This window comes from Xenopus tropicalis, chromosome 3 (genome assembly GCF_000004195.4).
Source record: "Xenopus tropicalis strain Nigerian chromosome 3, UCB_Xtro_10.0, whole genome shotgun sequence".
Lineage (NCBI taxonomy): Eukaryota > Metazoa > Chordata > Amphibia > Anura > Pipidae > Xenopus > Xenopus tropicalis.
The window spans coordinates 36,514,057-36,538,104 of NC_030679.2; the positions used below are offsets into that span (position 1 = coordinate 36,514,057).

At 38.6% G+C, this 24,048-nt stretch overlaps 1 protein-coding gene across 1 annotated transcript in view; it reads right to left on the bottom strand.

Moving 5' to 3' along the window:
- The window catches only part of pdlim4 (PDZ and LIM domain 4), a 93,111-nt gene extending 70,834 nt beyond the window's left edge, over positions 1-22,277 (bottom strand). Inside the window, 1 exon segment of the mRNA NM_203920.1 lies at positions 22,085-22,277. Coding sequence (NP_989251.1) covers positions 22,085-22,177 — 93 coding nt within the window. The 5' untranslated portion in view covers positions 22,178-22,277.
- Between the last annotated feature and the right edge of the window lie 1,771 nt (positions 22,278-24,048).

Here is a 24,048-nt window from a genome sequence, read left to right on the forward strand (position 1 = left end):
GAATGTTTTTATTCAATTTTAGATAATGGGGGGAAAAACGACCTAAAAATGAAAAGCTGCTAAAAAAAATGACTGATTCAGACCAATGGCCTTGAAACTAGTTCAGTCTACCTTCTAGAAAGAGCCAGACATAAATATATTAACCTACAATTACTGTGTGCTGGGCAGGCCTGCAACCACTCAGAAAGACAAGCCTGACATAATGAATATCAACTTATTTTTCTTTTTACTGTGTGACCCATAGTTACCAAACCCCTGAAGGTGGCATGAATGATTCATACAAATACCACATGTATTCCAATCAAAAATATTAAATGGAAGGACAATCATAATATTGCCCTAATTTCTTACATGCTCTAACTCTTTTTCTCATATTTTTATTTTAAACACAGCACGCTCCCAGGCATCTTCTCTCAGGAGAATGCTGTTCATGTCAATAGTTAAGAATATTTCACTGTAAACTGCGACAAATCTCCCTTGTCGCGGGCGACTAATCTCCTCGAAATGCCATCCCACCTCAAACATCCTCAAACATATCTAGTCCCCTCCATTAGGAATTGACTTTGGCTCTTGAGCATGCTCAGTTCTTCTCAACTCAGGCCGCCCGGATGAAAGCTGCTATTTGTTTTAGAAAAATGTGATTGTGCTGGCAAACTGAGGGAATATATGCAATACAAATGGTGTGGTTTGGGTGGGGGAAATGTGCCCAACTTATATACATGGTAGGAAGATGTAGGGTTTACATAGCCTTTAAAAAAGCTGGGAGAGTGCGTGACTTTGTGTTAAACTGAGCATTTTCATTGTATATAAAAAGTCATGTAAACCATATTTATAAACAGTATATATTTTTTTTTTTTTACATTTAAATGCCAAACTAGATAAGAGAGACAAAATTGAAATGATATAAAACTGGCCCAAAGGATAAATGTGCCCTTCAGGGTTGCTCAAATTCTCTCAACAGACATCATTTTATTATGCTCTGGTGCTCAAACATGTGGTCTGTCAAATAATCTTCCCACTGCATATAAAAAGATTGTTAGTTAGCACTGATATACAATATCACTTTGTAAATCATACTAAGGGGCTGATTTACTAAGACACGAATTCGAATCCGAATTGGAAAAATTCCGATTGGAAAACGAACATTTTGCGACTTTTTCGTATTTTTTGCGATTTTTTCGGCGCCTTTACGACTTTTCGGAAATTATCGCGACTTTTTCCTTACCAATACGATTTGCGAGAAAAAACACGAGTTTTTCATAGCCGTTCCGAAAGGTGCGCAAAATCTGGCGATTTTTTCGTAGCGTTAAAACTTGCGCGAAAAGTCGCGCCTTTTTCGTAGCGTTAAAACTTAAAAGGCGCGACGTTTCGCGCAAGTTTTAACGCTACGAAAAAATCGCGACTTTTCGCGTAAGTTTTAACACTACGAAAAAATCACCAGATTTTGCGCAACTTTCGGAACGGCTACGAAAAACTCGCGTTTTTTCGCGCAAATCGTATTGGTAACGAAAAAGTCACGACAATTTTCCGAAAAAATCACAAAATACTGATCATTACGAAAAAAACGCAATCGGACGCATTCGGCCCGTTCGTGGGTTAGTAAATGTGCCCCTAAATGTTACTCTTTTAGAAAAAACTCCCATATCAGATTAAAAATAACCTGCTAAAAATCATTACTGCTCAATTCAAAACCCACTCCCAGTTTATAAACGACACAACTGAAAAAGCTGTTTGGCTGAACCCTTCATCCCCAAGGCTTGTGGTGGCTTTTCCCAGGGCAATATACCCTATGTCAGAGTTCTTATTTTGAAACAGCTGGAGGCTGAATGTTGGGAAGCCCTGATATGAATCTGAAGGACAGAATGGAGCTTGCTTACTGGTTATGCCTTTGCTTGCAGAAAGAAAATGACAAACACCGAATAGGCTGAGAGCAGACAAAGGAGTGACCACAAAGCAGATGGAACATATCACATAATTTAAAAATCACAAACGTTCTACAAAACTTAATAAAAGGGGAGATTTATCTTATTTTAATATTTAATCTCAATCTTTCGAACAGAATGTCCCATCATATGATTTTATGATTTTAATAACTTACAAAAGGGGGTGCATTATCTGCATTTAAAATTCTTCTCAATTTTTCTCACTGAATAAAAAGATATGAAAATCTTTTTTTATCTTCTCCAGTCAAGATCATTTGTTGCTTTAAATATACAGAGATTGAGTGCCATGCAGTAAAAGACAGAGTAGGAAGGAGCTCCCTGCCCTGTAGAACTTACAATCTAAGTATTCTTCTTTGTTTTACTTATATTCATATTTGTAATATTTTTCTTCAACACAATTTGTTTTTTATTGTTATGCTTTTTAATAATTCAAAAGCCTGAAAAGTTTGATTTAATACAAAGTTGTAGAAGATGCCCATGCTGTGGGTAGGCTTTAGGGTTATGGTGCGCAGGCTAGTTTTAACCATTATGTGGTCATGTCATTTTCTGTACATGTAAAATATCTAATTTTGATAGGCAATTATCAATTGGTTAAATCTTGGCTACTGCAGTGACAAATTTCCGCGAAATGCTTTCTCACCAGCGATAAAGAGATTCGCCTGTGGGTGCTTCGTTTTCTGAAGTCGCCATAAGTTTCCTGCACATTCACTTTCTTCCCTACAATTCACATCATTGGCGGTGGGAAAGCATTTTGGTAGCTGAGATATAACCTCAGGCGACAAACCTCCCCTCTGCCCCTGCCTTAGGGCAGTGGCCCATGGGGAGATTAGTCGCCCGTGATAAATCTTAACTACCGCGGGTGAATAATATCCCCGACATGCTACCCCACCGGCAAGAAAATTCATTTTAGGGCAGTGGCACACGGGTAGATTAGTCACCCGCGATAAATCTTACCTACCGCGGGTGAATAATCTCCCCAACATGCCACCCCACCAGCAAGAAAATTCATTTTAGGGCAGTGGCACACGATAAATCTTAACTACCGCGGGAGACTAATCTCCCCAATATGCCATCCCACTGGCAAGTATGTAAATCGCTGCTGTGATGGCATATGCATCGCTTCGGTCGCCCGAACTTGCCCCTCAAGGAAACGTCGGGAGACTTTAAGAAACCAAAGCAACACAAATGCCATCCCACCGGTGATTTACATTCTTGCCGGTGGGATGGCATATCGGGGAGATTAGTCTCCTGCGGTAGTTATTTTATTGTCGGCGCACCTCACATCCTGCTTGTGCATATTAAATGAGAAAAGCATACCAGTTTTAAACAAATACATACTAAGATTAGGTTTTGTTTAAACATGCTTTAAGTGAATCAATATGTTTGTTGGTTTGGTTGTCAAGTACCTGAATTTGTAAATAAAGGTCATGATGTCAGAAAATTATTGTCTTTAATGCCAGTTAATTTTCAACTCCTTGTTTGCTTCCCTTTGATATCAAATGCCAATAGTAACTGCAGCTGCTGGAGGTAGGGATTAAAATCTATATACAACTGTTTACCTCACATCAAATGTCCATAAATTGTTTCTGGCACAGGTACTTACAATATTTCCCTTAGTGAGCAATCAGTTCAGGAGTTTACTGCCTAAAAAGATGTGCATTGGAAGATGGTTGATGTATGGGTGCCTCTTCCCTGTTAAAAAAACTAATAATAAGCCAGCTTCAGATTAGTTGCCATTAGCCCCCAACATATAACAGTAGATGTAAGGTTCACCCACAAGCAATCTACAACATTTAATTGATTAACAGACAGGGCAAGCTTTTTGGGCTTGACCCTCATTCTCAGAAGCAAGTACAGACCTAAGAATGTGGGTTGGTAAGGTAAGACATATTTCTTGTCTGCTCAGTGAAATGTGGTACAGTTCTCATAAATACAGCTTCCATCTACTGTTGTATTTACATTTTTGTCATTCATGGTTGGAAGTTCCATGAATCACTGTTGATGCTAATCAGATTCCGATTTTATGAGTGCCATATTTCTCTCACTTCCTGCTATTCTACAATTCAAAGTTACAGAAAGTCACTATGATATTAAACAGAGTCAGTGCTGTCCAGTTTTTTAGCTGACTTCTCTGGCTTGTGTTAAGTTTATCTAAGGTCATCCTACATTTCAATTAATGTAACTTTTCTATGGCTGGGACATGCTCCATCTAAAACAGAGCTGCTGCTGCTGCCCTGAGCATTAGGGAGCACTCGTAGCTGAGAACATTACTTCATATTTCATTATGGCTGACTGCAAACAATTTATATCTCATGGAAGAGATGAGAAATTACAAGTAAGAATTTTATTATGTTTATTGAAGATTGAATGTGCTGTATTTGAAATCTAAATGTTTGCAAATTCAGTAACACTATAGGGCTGATATATATCAATCAATAGTTAAGTTTAAGCATATCAAAGTAAGAAAATGCGAGTGTGCTCTCTATCTTGTTTGCTTCTCCTAACATTGATTGCTTGGTTATTCTTAATCCATTATCATGTTTAAAAAAAAAAATCACAGCAATTTACCTGACAGCTTTATGCACTGGGAGAAATTCTGACATACACATGCAGATATGTATATATGTATGTATTTATAAATAAATAAATAAAAATATTTGGAGGGACATGACCTCCATGACAGCTGACCATCGGTATATCATGCACTTAAAAGGTCAAAAGTGGATGTCTAGCTCATAGAAGCTTCCATGCAGCATATTTATTGCATTCCCCATCTGTCAGTAGCACTCTGATGTAGAAATTATGACTCTATATTTTATCTCAGAATGTACTATTAGCTTTCCTCAATTAGCAAAAGTATGTCTGACACCTGAAAAAATAAGCAATGGTATATGATAAACTGTGCATTCTTATTCTCTTACAAAGATGGACCCAATATGTTAGTCATAAGTAGAACTGCCACAACATTTATTATACCCCAGCTTGCTTTTCAGCATAACAACATCTTTAGTCAGACTTTAAATCTGCTGCTGTTACATTTCCCTATGTGAAATGAGAAGCCAATCCTTACATTACCCAAAGTAACTTCCAGTGCTTGCCTTCTGCTTCAACTGTACTAAACCCGTCTTTAGAAAATTCTGGGCAAAACACTTGGCTTGTTTAAGATGGTATTTTTTGTAGATTTCCAGAAAATACATAATGAACAGAATATTCAAATATTTCCCATAACATAGCCTAGTCTACATATTATATATATACATTTATATATATATAAATCCGATGGTTATATATTATATATTATATAATCCGATGGTTAGATACCACTCACACAGGACTTGGGATTCATTTTTGGTGCTTTGGTGCAAAGTACCCTGACATAACGTGAGTGCCAGCTTCCCATGTTCCCATGTTCACTATATATATATATATATATATATATATATATATATAATCTGGGGAACAGGCACTCACGTGTGCATTCAGAACAAGGAAGCCTGGGTGCAGTATTAGAAAATAGTGTAGAGAATCATGAAAGAAATACCGCACCCACAGGACTTAGTGGGAAAAAATTGAGCTTTTTTATTTCAAATGTTCATCTAATGTTTCACTGCCTCCACAGCCTTTGTCAAAGTTATATACACACATATATATATATATATATATATATAAAATAAAACGAGTTTTTATTGAAAAAATTCCAACATTTCGAGCACAACCAGTGCTCTTCCTCAGGGACAAACCAACAGACCATGTCCCAACACCCACAGTAAATACCCCCACCACATAAAATGGCACCAAAACACGGCCACAGTAACCATGGCCACCAGTTGACAGGTGGGGGCTTCTCTCGGTGTGCATTCCTTTACACTCCTACCTTCACTGGTGCGTCCGGACATGGGTCCTTGTTTTAATACCCAATGCCTGTTATCTCCTTTCAATAATTATCTTCTATAATCGTTTGCTCCAGCAACTAAGGCCCTTATCACTTAGCATAGTGAAATGCTTGACGTCTCTTAAGGTCCCCATACACGGGCTGATAGAAGCTGCCGATATCGGTCCCTTGGACCGACTCGGCAGCTTATCGGCCCGTGAAGGGGCAGAAACGAGGGGCTTGGCCGACCGATATCTGGCCTGAAATTGGGCAGATATCGATCGGCCAGGTTAGAAAATCAAGTCGGATCGGGGACCGCATCGGCTCGTTGATGTGGTCCCCGAACCGACTGCCCCATTGCCGCGTGCAGAATTCGATTGAATTCGCCTACATGCCTCCCCGATATCGCCACCCGTAGGTGGGGGTATCGGGTGAAGATCGGCTCGCTTGGCGACATCGCCAAGCGAGCGGATCTGCCCGTGTATGGCCAGTTTTACTGGGAATATACTCTTTATAGTTTTTTTGCAACATTTTTTGCAACAGTTTCTTGCAACATATATCTATCTTCTGCAACATGTATCAATTTGCTTACTAGCTAAATGATTTTAAACTTAATCCTGTTTTCTAGCACTGCACTCCCATGGTTACTGTGGAATTTTTTCCAATAAAAACATTTTTTCTTTTGCATCAAGCCCCTGTGTGTGTGGAACACTTTCTATTATATTTTTGTTTTTGACCTCCACCAAGGGCATTTGGACTTGTATAGGGTGTGTTCCTCTCTGTGTACTATATATATATGCAAATTGGGATTACCGTATGTTTAGGTGGCCCAGAGTGCCCTTAATTCTCCACAGAAACACAGGAGCTTCTATTTATTATGTTTGGTAATGTGCATTTTCAGTTCATTATGTTATATCGCCACCTTTGACAGACTTTTAATTGTTTCTTGATTTACCAATTGCTCCTTCAACTCTAATACCATGCCACCTTGTATATCACTAACTGTCAGTTCCATGAGTTTTTGCTCCAGTTGATCCATGTATTTGTTCCACTATGTAATTTTGTACTGATCATGGATGATGGTGGTAGTCATGTAATATGTGAGGTGTAGCATTCTTCAGCTATAATCCTCGACATCCTAAAACAAGCTCTATAGATGCACCTTCACTGACAAGCCTTGAGTATATCAGATTATCTTCTATGTCCTTCCAGGCTGTATAAGGGCTCTGGCACACTGGGAGATTAGTCGCCCGCGACAAATCTCCTGTGTCTCGGGCGAATAATCTCCCCGAAATGCCATCCCACCGGTGAAAATGTAAATCGCCTGTGGGATGGCATACGCGGTGGCGCGATTTCAGTGAAGTTTCCTCTTGAGGCAATGGTGTTTGCCATCCCACTGGCGATTTACATTTTCGCCGGTGGGATGGCAATCCAGGGAGATTAGTCGCCCACGAACAGGGAGTTTTGTCGCGGGCGACTAATCTCCCCATGTGCCAGAGCCCTAAAAAGGTTTTCCATGGGTACAAGATCAGATCACTTACAATTAAAAATTACAATTTCTCCTATTTGTACTTGAAAGAAACAGCCTGATTTAATGCAGGATATTTACCAGTTTCTGGCTATTTAAATGTGGGCCTATTTCTGCCCTTTGGTAAAGAAGTTGCAGTTGCCCAGTACCCAAGGAGGGAAATACAGAGAATAATTCAGTGGCATACATCTGCCAACTGAGACAGTAAGTGAACCAGTTAGGAAAGTTCCGTGTTTTGCGGAAAACCCCTGTAAATATTATTTTTGAAGTTGTATGGCGATATTTCAACAGTTACATTTCTTAAACACTTTTCTCTTTCAGACTAAACACACATGATGAATATGTCCTAATGCCACACAATTTTCTTCCACTGATTGCAATGTGAGTTTGCTGACTACTGTTTTAGAATATACACATGCACATATACATTATAAAGGTTTGGCACAACACGGGGCTTTGTGATAAATATGGCGTATACACATATGGATGCAGTGTTGCTCTTTTACAAACTGTATAAAATAATAAAGGAAACATAGCTCTTTACTATGCTGTAGAGATGGCAGTTGCTCAAAAAAATGGCCTGCACATGCAGGTATGTATAAATACATACCATATTTATTTTTCCTCAGGCAGTAAAGTAAAAGAGCAAAGAATAATGTAAGTACAGAGCTGTCAAACCCCCCAGATTTTGCTAAAACAAATAGCAGCTTTCACCAGGCAGCCATTTTCCCTCTCACACATTTACATCTGCAAACAGCACATGTGCACTGTGAAGTTCATGCAATGAAGAATGCAGGCTTACACAGGCACAACTGACTTTGATAAAAATTTCTGCTTGGATTGAGCTCTGTAATAATTAATCTGAGCTCAGGAGAGAAGATCAGTAGAAAAACATGTGTGTCACAGCCAACAACTAGAGCAGATTTTCTATGAAAACCAGCATCACCATATCTTCATTGGCTGCTAGATTGAAGGGTGTGTTTGGTAACCAGAGTTAAGAAGAACTGAGCATGCTCAGTAAGAGAGCCAAAAGAGACAGTAAATGTATAAGGGAAGGGGTCGAGGGGTTTAGAGGTGATGAAGGAACCCTAAATTATTAAGGGGATGTTGCAGCCTTATAACTTTTGAACAACAGGAGTAGCAGGTATTTAAAGATTTCAAAGAGGTGGTTCACTGATTAAAATTCTTTGTGAGGAGTTAACATGCCCTCTAAGCTTTTTCTCAAGTTTTTTCTCATGTCCATATGTCTTCACATGCCATAAAATGCCCATCTAACAATTTATCTTTAAGTCTGGAGACTCATCTTCAACAAGTTTGTGATTTCTGTCCTAACTACTCTCTCAACACTGGGCTGGGCTACAAAGGATGCAAAAGCTTCCTGAGAATATTGTAACTCGCTGACACCTGACTACACTAAACTGACTGACTTAAATTTGTAGAGTGCTATTCTCAATGGCTTTAGTTTACTTCTCCCCAGGAAATTGTTGCACTCTCCAGAATTTCTTCTTGATGGATCTATGGCAGTATCCTGTCTCCTTGAGGCAGTTAATACTGTCACCATAAATCTCTTCATTAAGTTAAACTCAGAGGAGCTCATTAGGGATTCTCCAATGTAAACAGATATTTTCACTTTCAAGAAAGTGATGACTGGAGTCATATAATGGAGTCAAATTAATAGCTCCTCTGATTGACTGGTTTGTAGTTTACCATCCTTTCACTTTGTTATAGTTTATGTCTAACATGTACATCAAATGCTTCCATAAAGTCATTCAACAACTAAATGCAACTATTTTTGTTAATGCGATTTTTTTATTTTAAATCTAAATATACAAATTAGGGTTCAATCATGGTTCAATTTTTGGAGGGTTTAGTATTCGGCCGAATCCAAAGGTTATGTATTTGGTGAATTCCTACTTAGTATCTCAATACATACTTAAATATGTAAGAATCTAGATTCGAGATGTCAAGAAAGGTCCTAAATAAAATCAAATACAAGATACATCCCTTTTAAATACAAGTACGATCTGTGGAATGTGACATCTATATGTGCCCAATGTATGCCTAAAACCCTTACCATGTGCTTTTTAAGATGCAGCTTGCTTCTCCAAGAATACTGTATAACACTCGTTAAATGTAAATCCAAACCACAGTGGAAATATGCCTTTAATATATCACATGATCAATACCAGACTGAAATCTGTGGTTCTGTCACCATTCAAAAAATATGTTAGCACATATGCTAGACAAGAAAGATCCCATTTTTTATTGTCAATAGAATTAAGTTTATGCCTCCCATGGGAGCACACACAAAATATGCCTCAGGTAGTCTGCATATACAGCCACACGGCCTGCCATGCATACCATTGGCTAATAATGTTTTTTTGTTCTGCTCATTTAATGGGGACGTGTGACATGTCTGGGAAAAAGTTATTGCTTTGTAAACCAATCAAGTATTCAACCAGTTTTCACAAGAACTTGGTCTTCAGTGACATTATTTAATTGATAATATTTTTCTTCTTTGGCAACCACCAGTATGGCCGCTCTTATATTTTTAAAAAAAAATGGAAAAAAGGATTTGTTGTACAGAATAAGCTACATTTTACTAAAGGTGCACAGAACAATAAAATGAAAATAAGTTCCAGTTCTACTAGATGCCTTGAAAACAAATAACCTTTAATAGGAACACATACTACATCTTAAAAGCCTTTTTTGAAAAATGTAAAATGAATATGTTTTCCTTTTAAATTACAGAGTAAGTCTTATGCTACTTCCCTATCCCCTACATCCACCATATCAATGCCAATGCTAATTTGTATCTTAGACAATTAAAAACAACCCCTAAACCTATTACTACAGCTATACGCAAGGTTATAAACACTAAATTGACACAGTCATCATTTTAGGATTAAACACATAACAAAAATCAAGTAAGAGGGTGAGTTTCAGCCTAAGCCATATGTGAAACATATGGTGATACTTAAATACCAATTACGTCCCCCGCGGGGCATATCTAGTTTATGATTTTGCAACAAATGTCTAAGTAATTTTGCACACTCTTTGTCAGTAGCCGAGAGAAACTGCCAACTGCTACTGATTCTGTGGTCAAACTGCCATTATGAGATGAAATACACAAAGTAAGTGACCTCACTAAATGCAGGGACCAGTTCTACTGGTTGTGTTGTACTATAATTTAACTGAAACTTCAGCTGCTGTCTGAACACAGAAAATCTCCCCCCACACAGAAAGTACAAATGGTTCATGGATTTTAGGGGCATCATTTATGTTTACGGTGAAACTGTCACCCCTGTTGTTAGGCTGGGTGCTGACAAAGCACTGATGTTTTATTTGGTAAGTCATAAAAGGCACTTATCAGTGACATTCACCATGTGGATGCCAACCACACCTTCGCAATAAAAACCATGTAGTCGGCTTTACCTGTAACACTACAGAAATGTTTTTTCATCTCTCTCTAGCAAAACAAATGCCTGTTTATCTTAAATAAAAATACCCCCAGAATGAATGATAGTTTATATCATATTAAATGACCTATTAAAGTATCTTACCAAACTGGAATATATATATATATATATCAGTAAAAATTGGCCTTTTACATCAGTGGCGTAACCATGTATATAGTTACGCCAGATAACAGGGGGATTCTAGATAACCGGTCCCATACCTGTACTAGTTTTCTTTTTTATTAAAACGGTTTATTTAGATGAAGCGGTATTTTACATAAGGGCTGTTTTATGCAATATATTTAGAGACCTACTTTACTATGCCCTACAAGCGGTATACACCGAATCTATACACCTTACTTTTCAGAAAGTCTGGTAATTTCCAAACCAAGCTATATAATGTAATATAATATAATGATTGGGCAGATGTATCCCATCTGTTTTGCTTGCAGTTCACCAAAATAACTGGGTTCGTAGTATAGATTCTGAAAAAATTGTTCTTGTAACTTAGTGCTGCTGGGCATCATTAAGGTTCTAACTGGAACATGTCACTATGTCTATAATGATAAGTGGGCAAGTTTCCAGTGCTCAGTTAGTACTGGGAAAGTTTTTATAGGCATAGGAACATGTTCCTGTTAAAATCTGGAATGTGTCACTGTCCCCATAAAGGGGCAATATACACCTATGTCCTACACGAGCTAAACAAGGATTGTTTTGTGTCTTAGAAGGAGTTAATTTGATTAACTACCCACTCCTTCATCTATGATTGCTTTGCAGAACTAATGGGGGGAGGGAACAAATAAAAAATAAAAGTGGTTTCAGTTTCACTAGTCTGCAATGTTAAGTGAAAAAAATACAAAGTAAAGATTAAAACAAGAGGCAGAATGCATGAGTGTTCTGTTTAAACAAACACATTTAAAATGGCCCAAAAGCAAAACAGGTTTAATAAGCAAAATAGACATTTCTATGTTCAGTACAGGATTGACAACAGGATTTCATAAAGTTTCAACACATATTTAGGTGAAACTCGAAATTTTTGCCAGACATCTCTATGATATAAGGCTGTTTATTGCAGTAGTCCTCTCTATAGATATTCATTCAACGCAATGTGCAAGCATAGTTAATATAAAATAACTGACAAAATAGGCATATGACAAATGCAAAGCAAAAGGGAATCTGCACTATGACATGATGGTGCGTGGGATGGAGCCCAACAAGGACTGATTCAGTGTTTCTGAACTAGGAAGTAATTAAGCGTGGGTTAAGCCCAACAAGGATTGATTCAGTTTTTCTGGACTAGGATGCTATAATATGTGGGTTAAAAAAAATTAATGTCTGCACATTTCTTTCCACACCCAGCTGAATGTCAGTATCTTGTTTTCTTTTTTGGGGGGAAATATTTCTCCCTAAAGAGAAGTTTGCCAAATACAGTTTAATTTGTACTGATTTATACAGTGAAAGGGGATAGTGACACATCCCACAGCTTTAAAGGGGTTGTGTTGGGTCTTGACAAACATCTTGAAATACCTTTGAAACCCAAAAAATCGAAATGTAATCATACTACTTTTTATAATACCAACTATATAGTATACATCTTTAAATCAATGCTTTGCCCTGCACAGTAGCAGATTTCTTGCCTGAGCTCAAAATCTCATTGAGGGCCCGCAGATTGCTGCTGCTTCAGCCACGCTTCTATAGCAGGAATTATTTTGCAATTTTAATGGAGAGACTTAAACCTGATGGATGTTTTATAAGCCCTGCCAGAAACCACCAACAGCCTTCGTAGCCAGTGACATACATGGAAAAAACTACAGAGAGAAGATATTCAGCTCTGTCCAAGTCACAAGCCCAAGCATCCTAGTTCAAGTGACTTAACAGTTCTCCGAAACAATATATCTGTCAGCGGACATGAAACAAATCTCAGAAACCAACGTGAATATATACAGCCAGGATTAAAGAAACTGATTTTTTATTTTACAAAAAGTAAAAATGGCTGAATTTGGAATTGGACTTCAGGGGGTCTGAAGTATTTTCCATACATTTTATTATTATGAACATGTATTTATAAGTACCAATATATTTTGCAGCGTTGTACAATAAATGGGTTTATACAGTGAACATACATGATTACATTTTCAAAAGTTTCAAAAGTAGGATTGCCAACTTTTGTGGCTTTGGTGTCTGGGCAGGGAGCAGGGCCAATGACGTTGGGGGTGGGTAAATGACATCAGAGACGAGTGACGTTTGGGGGATGGATCTATGAAGTCAGGGGTTGGGTTATGATGTGGTGATCAGTAATTGGCTGATTGCTGCACCATTCATTTCAAGGTCCTGTCCAGATTTTTTAATCCGGACATGCAGTTTTCACCCAGATAGCCCTTCCAAAAACTGGGCTGTCCGAGTGAAAACCAAACAGGTGGCAACCTGTGCAAGTGTTAGGTTGCAGTTTTTTTGGGATGGAAACACATGAAAGAGGCTATATCACCTGAAAACAAAGGATTTCTACAAAATAAATCTGGGAATGGGCCTGACCATAGGATTCCACAGGTGTTGGTATCACTTATGAGGTGACCCCTACAGCAGCAATGCCAGTTGCTCTGTATGTCCCCAGTTAACACAACTTTTTCATTTTTAGTGAAGAAACAAAACATCCCAAAAAAATCTGTAGGTCGAAATCCTGTGTATAAATTTTCAATTAGAAAAAGGCAGGGAAACTATTTGCTGCAGCTGCTTGTGTATTTTATTACTGTTCTGTTCCATTCCATTGGTCAAAGCCAGAAAACTGTACTCGCTGAATAACCAAAGTCTCACCTCTATTGTTCTCTGGGAAATGTGTTAATGTGAAATGTTATAGCTAATGAGTCTTTCAGCTTGTGAATGAAACATGTCTGCTTTCACAAAATTACAGGAGGGAGGCTGCTAAATTTCATACACAATCAAGCTTTTGTATCAACCTTCTTCATGAAACACTGGCATGCACAAAATACAGAATGCAAACTTAATTTAGATATATTGGATATATATTAGATATATTGCTGGCCAATTGAAAATGCCAAATTCAAATTAGCAGCCTAAAGGAATGGTGCTCCAAATGAGGGAAAGATCCCTTATTTGATAAATCTCAGATCCTAAGCATTTTAAATAAAGCAGCCCATATATTATAAGATTTGACAACCTTGCCAAATGAGCGGATGTTTCCCCGATATCGGCTGATCTGATCATTTGGTGATATCGGCTGATCTGATCAATTGGCCCTGGGGCTGAAGATCAGATCCCAATGACTTGGATACAGTCCATTGGTGCGAGGACTGCATGAACGCATGAACACAGCCCTCAAGCCAACAGGAAATTCAAACCTGACCAATCAACATCTGCCCGATTTTCAGATACAGGTGGGGTAGGCATGTTGGAGGGCCCTGATACATATGCACATAAGCTGCCTTATTAGTCTGAAGGGACTGAATAGACAGCTTACATCTGCCCATGTACAGTATAACCTCCTTAACAAACCCTATACTACAAACTCATCTCTGCTCTCAGAATGCACTGCACTAACCTGCTGGTTTAAGCATAATCCTATTTTAAAACAGATCACAATTTTCTAATCTTATTTACAATCTGTAATTACACAGGTGAGAGTAAACAAGTGGAAAGTGAAGTCTTTCCTTGTCCTAGTCCGTAAAGCAAGATTCACTCCCTCTCTAAATGTTTAGTTTACTCAAGGCCCCAAAACTACTTTCATGCTTGTCAGAGATTAGTTTTGGTGGAAAATATCTTTCTTTTGTCTCTTTGGTCTTTTAAACAGAGTGAAAAAGAAAGTTTTCATGTGCACTAACTTTGTCACAGCCTTTACCTTCTGTTTAGATTAACCATAATATACATGCATTGTAAGCTGTCTGCAATATTATTACAAGCAATGTTAAAGGACACAAAGGTGAGAAACATATAAAAACAGCTTATGTGGGCCACACATCAATACACAGGGAAATGGCCTGTGCATATCTTTCCTTGAGGATGATGAATGACAAGGTGGTTAGTTTATTCTGTGTCTCAGAGCCCCATATAGTGCTTTTGTTGTACAACGCACTGCTATGCACCATAACCAGCGGATGCTTTTGCCTGATAATCATTACACATTACATTGTGACCTGTAAATGGGAAGTGATCAGAAGTGCGTAGTGGCTTTTACATTCCTGTCAGCTGAAAAACAACCTCTGAATATACTGTATTTCTAGTTCAAGTGAAGCCACAAATATTGCTGTTTAATATCAAAATCTAAGGATCTAAACTGAGTGGGGACTGCATGTACATCCTATGAGTCCTCTGGTCAGAGAAAGTTAGGGAATATAACAAAAAGGGGAAATAGTTACATGGCAGATTACAAATCTTATTCTGCAAAGGTAGAATTTCCCAGCACTAATTACTTGTTATCATATACTCTGATGTCACTGGGGAATTTTAGCTAGATTTTATCTACAGAATAGGAATGAGGGAAATTCTTAAGCATTAGAACAAATATTATTGTACAGTAATCATGGGAAATTGTGCCAATGGTCAGCCAATTGCTATATAATGTATTTAATTTAAATATAGAAAACATGACTAAAATAGTACCATGAACAAATATAAAGCTTCAGTTAAAACAGAAACTATCTTGAAAAACAAGTTACTCTTAGAACAAAACATATAATAAATAATTGGTCATAATTTCTTGCCCAGGTAGTCACCGAGGGAAATGTAAATTTTAAAAATGAGCTGTAACCCATCATAACCATTCAAATACAGGTATAGGGTTTTATTCTCCAGAATGCTTGGGACTCTGAGTTTTCTGGATAAAGGATCTTTTCATAATTTGGATCACCTTAATGTAAGAACCCAAGGAGCGAGTTAGTTGCCCATGATAGATCGATGCTATCGCAGGCAAGTAACTGCTCCAAAAAGGCTCTCCACCAGCAACAACAGAAGTCGCAGGTGGAAAGCCCTTCAAATTGCTTCGGTTTACTTGGCTCCCTAATAGTTTAGTTGGCAGGGAATGCTGGTAGTTGTTTTTCTTGAAGGTGTGTCTTTTCTGTACAGGCACAAATAATCTGGTAGATTCTATTTATTATTGCATTGCTATTTATCTGCATATTTTTTATGCTATTTATCTGTCTGTCCTACCTCTTTCCACTGTCAGATTTAAACCTCTGTCTGCTCAGTGATCCAATAAAACAGAAAGCAGAAAGAATGTATGGTGTGAGATTTTTATAATTGTGTGTACATCTTCTAACTTATCATTTAAACCACTGACTGGATTCTAGGACAAGTAACCCAGCAGCACAGTCTGTTCAAAGATATACATGACCACTAGGGGCACTGTACCTGCTGTTCAATGATGAAATCACATTTTACTTCAGTCAAGGCAAACAATATCGGTGCTCTCTGCAAACAAGTACTTGATAATATTATATAGCATAAAATCAATACAATGCACACAATTAGTAGTAGCAACACATGTAGCTAGTGTAGAGTATAAAATGCACAGACAATTAGCCGTCAGCCACAGAATATGCTACAATAGAAAATCAATTTTTTTCTCATAAAAAACATATGTAACATAAAAGGAACACTATCAACCCCTTGAGCCGCTCACTCAAATTCTTTCCCTCTGCAGCGTAACCATATGGCTGGCACTTAGCCAAGCTACAGACTTCCATCCACTGTTATTTTAAATCTAAAGTGTGCACCTGCTAAATAACTCATTTAGGCCTCTGGGAGAGACCATCTTTAGCCCCCAGAATCCAACAACATCCCTTCCATCCTGTCAGCGCCAGCTAAGCATAGACAGTGATCTGTTTGATACTGCCTGAGGGAGGATGTAGAGACCAGACCATTGTACAAACTACGGCTGCCACATTGTAGCAGAAAAGAACAACTTTGTATTGTGTGCAAAATGTATATTCAATTATTCATTTACAAAGATATTTATAAAGTTACTTTTAAAAGAAACAACTACACTTTATAGGCACTTTATGACAATTCTATGAACCTCCATGGAGACCAATGGGAATATACAGGCCTAACAATGCTGGTCATATTGTACTTAAAAGTACGTCATATTAACAAGACCTAACAGCTGCAGTATAAGAGGAAACGTGCCCAAAACTCTCTTGAAACTAACATATAGAAAGAAAATATGTGTTATTTTTGCCTGATGGAGAAACAAGTATACAGGTATGGGAGCTGTTATGCAGAATGTTGGGGTTTTCCAGATAAAGGATCTTTCTGTAATTTGGTTCTTCATACCTTAAGTCTACCAAAAAAAAAGGATTAAAGGTTAATGAAACCAAATAGGGTTGTTTTGCCACCAAAAAGAACGAATTATATCTATTGTATAATTATACATATATATACATATATCCAGTTGGGATCAAGTACAAGGAACTGTTTTTAATTATAGAGAAAAAGGAAGTAATTTATAAAAATTTGAATTATTTGATTAAAATTGACTCTATGGGAGATGGCCTTCCTGTAATGGGTTTTCCAGATAACAGATCCTATACATGTTTTAGCTTGAAATGTCATTCCCTAGTAAAATGGCAGTAATATGATAATAATCAAAACAGTCACAAGAAAAATGTGAATGTTTTGATCATTCAGCTGAACAACACTATTATCTTATCTTCTGTTAATGTTTACACAGTTATATCTGATGAGCCAACCCAATGTTGGCTTTCTATATAAGTACAGTATGCATTTCAGGGAATGTTTGTTTCGGTGGCTGCGCAGTCACCAAGCGACAACACCGAAACTGTCTGTGCCAGAAAACAATCAGCCTACCTATGAGAAAGACTAACATATAATCTGAAATATTGAGGATACAATAATTCCAGCTCCATCTAAATACAGACTGCTCGTATTGGCTCTGTTCGACATGCACCTGTGACCAAACATTGTTTAGCCGAGTCAACAAAAGGATAATATGCCTTTTGTTATTTTCCACCTCTGTAGAACACGCTTCTACTGACACTCCTTTATTTGGGTGGTATCTGGTAAACAAGGCATGTAACTGCGTATGTTCCTCATATTAATATGATAAGTAGCGCAGAAATGACATTGTGGGAATGTATGAAAGAAAAGGGCTGTCACAATTTCACCATTAACATCGACTTGAATGAATTTGTTTTTGAAAAGGGCGATGCTTGAGATTAGGAGGAGGCTTGAGCTTTCGCTTGGGCTGTGGTTTTTACAGTGAAAGCAGTAAAGCTGTGGAATGCACTCCCTGTTGAGACTCTACTGGCAGATACACTCAATTCAAGAAAGTGTTGGATGTCTCTTTAGCAGATCTGAACTGTACAAGGTTACTGGTAATAATAAATGTTTTTCTGTGCGCTGATCCAGGGACTGGGCCATTTGCCATTTTGAAATCAAGGAGGAATTTTCTGCTCCTTTGAGGGAAAGAGGAGACGGCACAAGATGGGGACTTCAACCCTTCCCTCACATATTTCCTTTTTTTTAGCTTGTAGTTGATGCTGAGATGTGCAGAACTTCATAGACTAGTCTTTTTTTTATCCTCAATAGCTATGTTATTATGTAATGAGCTCACACCAGGAATATTATCTGCAAGCTATTATTAATGAACCATAATATCTACAGTTTCACAAAACACAGCTAACCATGGTGCCCACTAACTGTATGGCCAATGTCCCAGGCAATGGCGCATGCTGCATCCAAGCTGAATCATCATCATTATCATCATTTATTTATATATCTCCAGCAAATTATGCAGTGCTTCACAATAAACTTAAGCAAACACGGATCTTAAGGGCCGTGGCAGACGGGGAGATTAGTCGCCTGTGAATGTAAATCCCCGGTGGGATGGCATATGCGGTGCCGCGATTTCCCAAAATCGGCGAAGTTGCATTGAGAGGAAACTTCCGCAATTTTGTGAAATCACAGCTACGCGTATGCCATCCCACCGGCAATTTACATTCAAGCCGGTGGGATGGCATATCGTTGACATTAGTCGTCCGTCTACCATGGCCCTAAAAAGTTTAACAAACATGGGTATGCAGAGTAACAATAGGATCAGAGGGCTCTGCTTGTAAGAACTTACAATTCTAAGCTGAATCTATATCAAATCAATATCAAAAGTGTTATCTGATACCACAATCAATGTAATCAGTCGTTGTCACGCTGAAAATTTAATCAGTAATAAAATCAATTTCACTACATTATGCTATTACATCATCTGTCTCATACCAATTTGTTAAAAGGGATGTATAACCCATAATCAATTATTTTAAACAGTGTAATTATTCATTTTCGCTGTGAAGCCCCATAGAGCAACGTTCCATTTACAATTAAGCTGAGATTCAATCAGCATGTACGATCAGAAATTTTTTACAGGTTGTTCCAGCAGTTCCATGCTACAGCCTTTCCCCAATATGACTTACTTGGGTTAGCAGCTGTGCATAGTTCTTCTGTACTGATTTCAATGGACAGCAGCTCTATGCAACAGTATGTAAGGTCCAGTCAAACATGCCCACATTAAATATCTTGCACATTGTCCCAGAAGGTGCATATCCAGATTGGTATAGGGTTGCTGCATGTGGAAATCAGTAAGCATTCCAGTTGTATTGTATTCCAGTTAACTTAAACAAGGTATATTGGACCTTTATGTTCCATTTATTAAAGGTACAAAGGTGTATCATCTCCAGCAGCCAATACTTTTGGAAAGTGGCTAATGGGAGAGCCCACAAACTACCTCATGTTGAAAGTTGGAGTTGGAGCCATAAGCTGACTGCTTCCCATTAACAAAAAATGAAAACAGTTCCCTCTGTTATATCTCAACCATTTTCCTTGACTGCCATTTATCACCAATGTTTGCTTCCTATGCCATTAGTGAAGAGGGTGGTGTGAAGTACGAGGGCAGAGCTTACTGTCTACAAAGAAAATAGCGTTTCTATATCATTCTATCAAAATGTATAAATATGAGTGGGGGGTGCCATATTATGTAACCTATGAGCCATTTTGTAATCAACATTATTAAGAATGAAAACATATGATATTGTTCTGGTTAGCTGCAAAAAGGAATACCACAAAAGCAATACAGCAGCTGCCACTTGTATGTTTTAATGTAAATAGAAAGGGAAGGGATTTTCTCACCGCAGTTGGCTACACCCTCATACCTTCCTTTGCTGAACAGTTACTAAGGTGTGAGTAAGCAGGCACAAAGAAAATTGTCCATCTGTTGCCATACTCCAGCATCCAGCTGAAAGGTACTGTGAATATGTTTGGTTAGCCGTCAGTGCTGTAGAATATAGAATATATAGCCAGAATATGATTATATACACTAACCTGTATATGATGCAGCAGAGATAATCAGGAAAATTTGCTATACAGCATGATTCACTGGTGATTATACCAGATCTGCAGCTTTTGTGTATTTATAAAGGGGCAATATACCCCCTTGTTCAACATAACATGTTCAGCAATAAATATGGCTTGCACTAAACATACTTTTATTTCTATTGTCTTAATCACAAAACAAATCTACATTTTGTGTTATTTCTTGAGCTAAACAGGGCAAGCAGAGAAGCTATTCCATATTTGCTCCTCGAGAGATAGATGTAGTACCGTTTCAAAGAGAATCCCCCAACATATAGGACTTCTGCTAACAAAACAGTCCCTACAAAGGGGGAAGAGGATGTTGTCTACTGTATGCACTCCTGTTGAAGAAGGGGGGGGGATACTGTCCCTTTGAAAGCATGTAACAGGGGGGAATCAAGGACCACGTTAGCATCTGGCTGACAGCTACTTCACCTACTCCACCTACTGGTTTAAAAGAATCTTGATTTCTATTTAAGTAAATCTCAGTCAGGGGAATGAATACAAATCTAAGAATGCAAGTCAAGTTTCAGCCATTGGATGAATTTTTTTCAGGCAATATTAGAATCCCCAAATCAAATGCCACATCATACTTAGTGGGCACCACACAAAATTCAGACCAAAACTTGCAGAGTAAACTTACTGAAGTTTCATAATAATGGTTGTTGTACCCTTAGAAAAATCTAACTTCATACAATTTGTATATTGGTGATCTGCCAGTAGAGAAAAAAATAATATGTCCAGCTTCTCTTTCCAATGAGGTATTGATAAGAGTATTGATCCATTACCTGCTCTTAACACTCATGGACTACTATGAGATAAGCCACTTAGGAGGGATACAATGTCCAAGGAACTATATCATAAGTGTGTCCAAAGGTCTATGTTGTGCATACATATTATTTCTGCTACCTGTACAATTTTATCAGCTAATGTGGGCCAACTCCTAAAAACCATTTGTTTTTTTTTAAATAACAAGATAAAATTGCATTCTAAGTTACTTTCTGGTATACATTATTAACAAAAATGATTTGTATTCTGTAATTGCACTTGAAAGCAGTGTTTGTTTATACTTGTTTGTGATATTGTTTCTGACTCCTGAAACAGTGTAGCAAAAGTCAGTTCTCCTCCAGGTCTGTTAACCAGCTGGCTTCTTCTACATTGTTTCCAGAGCCAGAGCCAGGAATGCAGAGAATATAAACAGCCAGACAGATACTGCTTTTAATAGTGATGACATTTACTTTAAATTAAAAAAAAAAAATTCCAGTGGTTCTAATGTAAATTTGAAGGGTGGTTGATTACATTTGCTTTCAATGAAGCAAAAACAGATTTTGAATGGATATCCCCTTTATTTCTCCCCATGATCCTTATGCCAGGACTAGAGCCACTGCCTATGTCAAGTGAGTCTGCAAACAACTACAATGTATCATGATAGTTCAGGGCAAAATGAATGAAAGCTAAACTTGCCTGAAATCCCTCAAAACACAATGGAAAATGAAAGCACTGGTTACAAAACTTTGGCAGCTTCCCAAATCTGCCAATAAGCACATTTTTATATAAATATATAGGTTACAGAACAATGGTATTCCCCTGTCTTTCAGTAGAAAGCAGCCTCTGAAAGGGAGGGAAACGATCCCAGGAGAGTGATTATACAGCTAGTCACTGGGTGAATGGAGATGACTGTAGGACGTTTGTCCCATTCCCAGTAATACAGTAAGTATAATGAGCAGCCACCAGTAGCCTCCCAGTGCCTGGGTATGCCCCTACCCCCAGCCAAAAGCCCCCATAGTCCTGCCCAAGTCACAGCAGGACCAGCACATACATTTCTTAGTGCCATTACTCCACAGTAGGACAAGTTACATCAGCAACACTTTATCCATAGAAGTTACCAGGCTGCATCCCGGCTCTTGGTCCTTACCTTTGAAATAGTCAGAGGGGTGTTGTAGTCCCTGCCCCCCACCAGCCTAAATCCCCAGGGTGAAGGGCCACTGAGAGTGACGCTGAGGAACATTGTATCCCTTGTTCCTTTCCCTCGCACGCACGGAATGCTGGGCAGGAGCTGGCGGCTGTGCTGCTCCCCGGGTACTGTTCATGCACCGCACTGAAACTACTTTTCACTCACTATGCCTAGGGACCTGCTGAGCCTGGTGACGTATTTATGGGCGGGGCCCGAGTGCCGGCCGGGGTGTTGCTAGGGAACGCGAGCAGCGTGACCTGAGCTCCTGGTCCATAGTAGCGGCAACTTGTCTGTGTGACTGGACGTTAGGGAGCAGGGGGTGCGCCTGGGATCAGTCACTGGGATGTGTGGCATTCAAGCTACAAAAGCCTTACTCTGACGGTGTCTTAGTAATATAGGTTACTGGGAAGCTGCTGTATGACTAAAGTGTGAAATTACAGTTCATTTGCTAAAAAAGGCAACTGTGCAAAGTGAAAAAATCAAAACATTTACAAATAAAATTGTGTCCATCATGCCCCCATTTGCAACATGAGTTTTTCTTTAGATCAGTGATCCCCAACCAGTGGTTCCTGAGCAACATGTTGCTCCCCAAGCCCTTGGATGTTGCTTCCCAAGTCCTTGGATGTTGCTCCCCAAGTCCTTGGATGTTGCTCTCAGTGGCCTCAAAGCAGGTGCTTATTTTTCAATTTCTTACTTGGAGGCAGGTTTTGGTTGCATAAAAAACAGTTGCACTGCCAAACAGAGCCTAATTTAGGCTGCCAGTCCACTTAGGGGCTACCTTATAGCCAATCACAGCCCTTATTTGGCACCATTGTGAACATTTTTCATGCTTGTGTTGCTCCCCAACTCTTTTTACAATTCAGTGTGGCTCATGGGTAAAAATAGGTTGGGGACCCCTGTTTAGATGAAGAGCCAGTTTATATTTGCACAGGTGAAGGTGAGGTAGATCAGGTGAATTGTACAAAAGCCGCCACAATTAAAGCATCACACAAACCCGTCCTGAATTTTCTGTCTCTACAGCATTAACACACAATCAGTTTATGTTTTGCCTGGCTATAGATTAACAACAAATTCCCAGCCTGCAAACGAAATAGTGACCTTGCAGTACAACATCACAATCACTGGTGTCTAATCAGTTACTTTCATTATTTACTTAGAACTTAAAGGCAATGACACACGGGACGTTTTGTAGCACGTGATAAATCTTGGCTGACAAAATTGTCCCTTGTTTCCTTTCTTTGCAGGTGGGGAAACATACATGGCTACTTTCCTGAAGTTCCCTCGAAAGATAACTTCGATATACTTCACAAAGTACTTGTGTTGCATATGTTTTCCCACCGATGATTGCATTTTAGCCAGTGATAAAGTATTTGAAGGAAATTAGTCGCCTGCAGTAGAGGAGATTTGTCGCAGACCGACGACTGATCTCCTGATGTGTAGAGATGTAGCGAATTGTTCGCTGGCTAACTAATTCGCGCGAACATCGGGTGTTCGCAAGTCCGCAAATTCGCGAACTTTTCGTGATGTTCGCAATTTGGGTTCACCGGCACCGAAAAAATCGCAAAACTTACGATAACGGTACGAATGCTCCGAAAAAGTCGCAAAACTTACGATAACGTTACGAATGCTCCGAAAAAGTCGCAAAACTTACGATAACGTTACGAATGATCCGAAAAAGTCGCAAAACTTACGATAACATTACGAATGCTCCGAAAAAGTCGCAAAACTTACAATAACGTTACGAATGATCCGAAAAAGTCGCAAAACTTACGATAACGTTACGAATGCTCCGAAAAAGTCGCAAAACTTACGATAACATTACGAATGATCCGAAAAAGTCGCAAAACTTACGATAACGTTACGAAAGCTCCGAAAAAGTCGCAAAACTTACGATAACTTTACGAAAGCGCCGGAAAATACGAAAA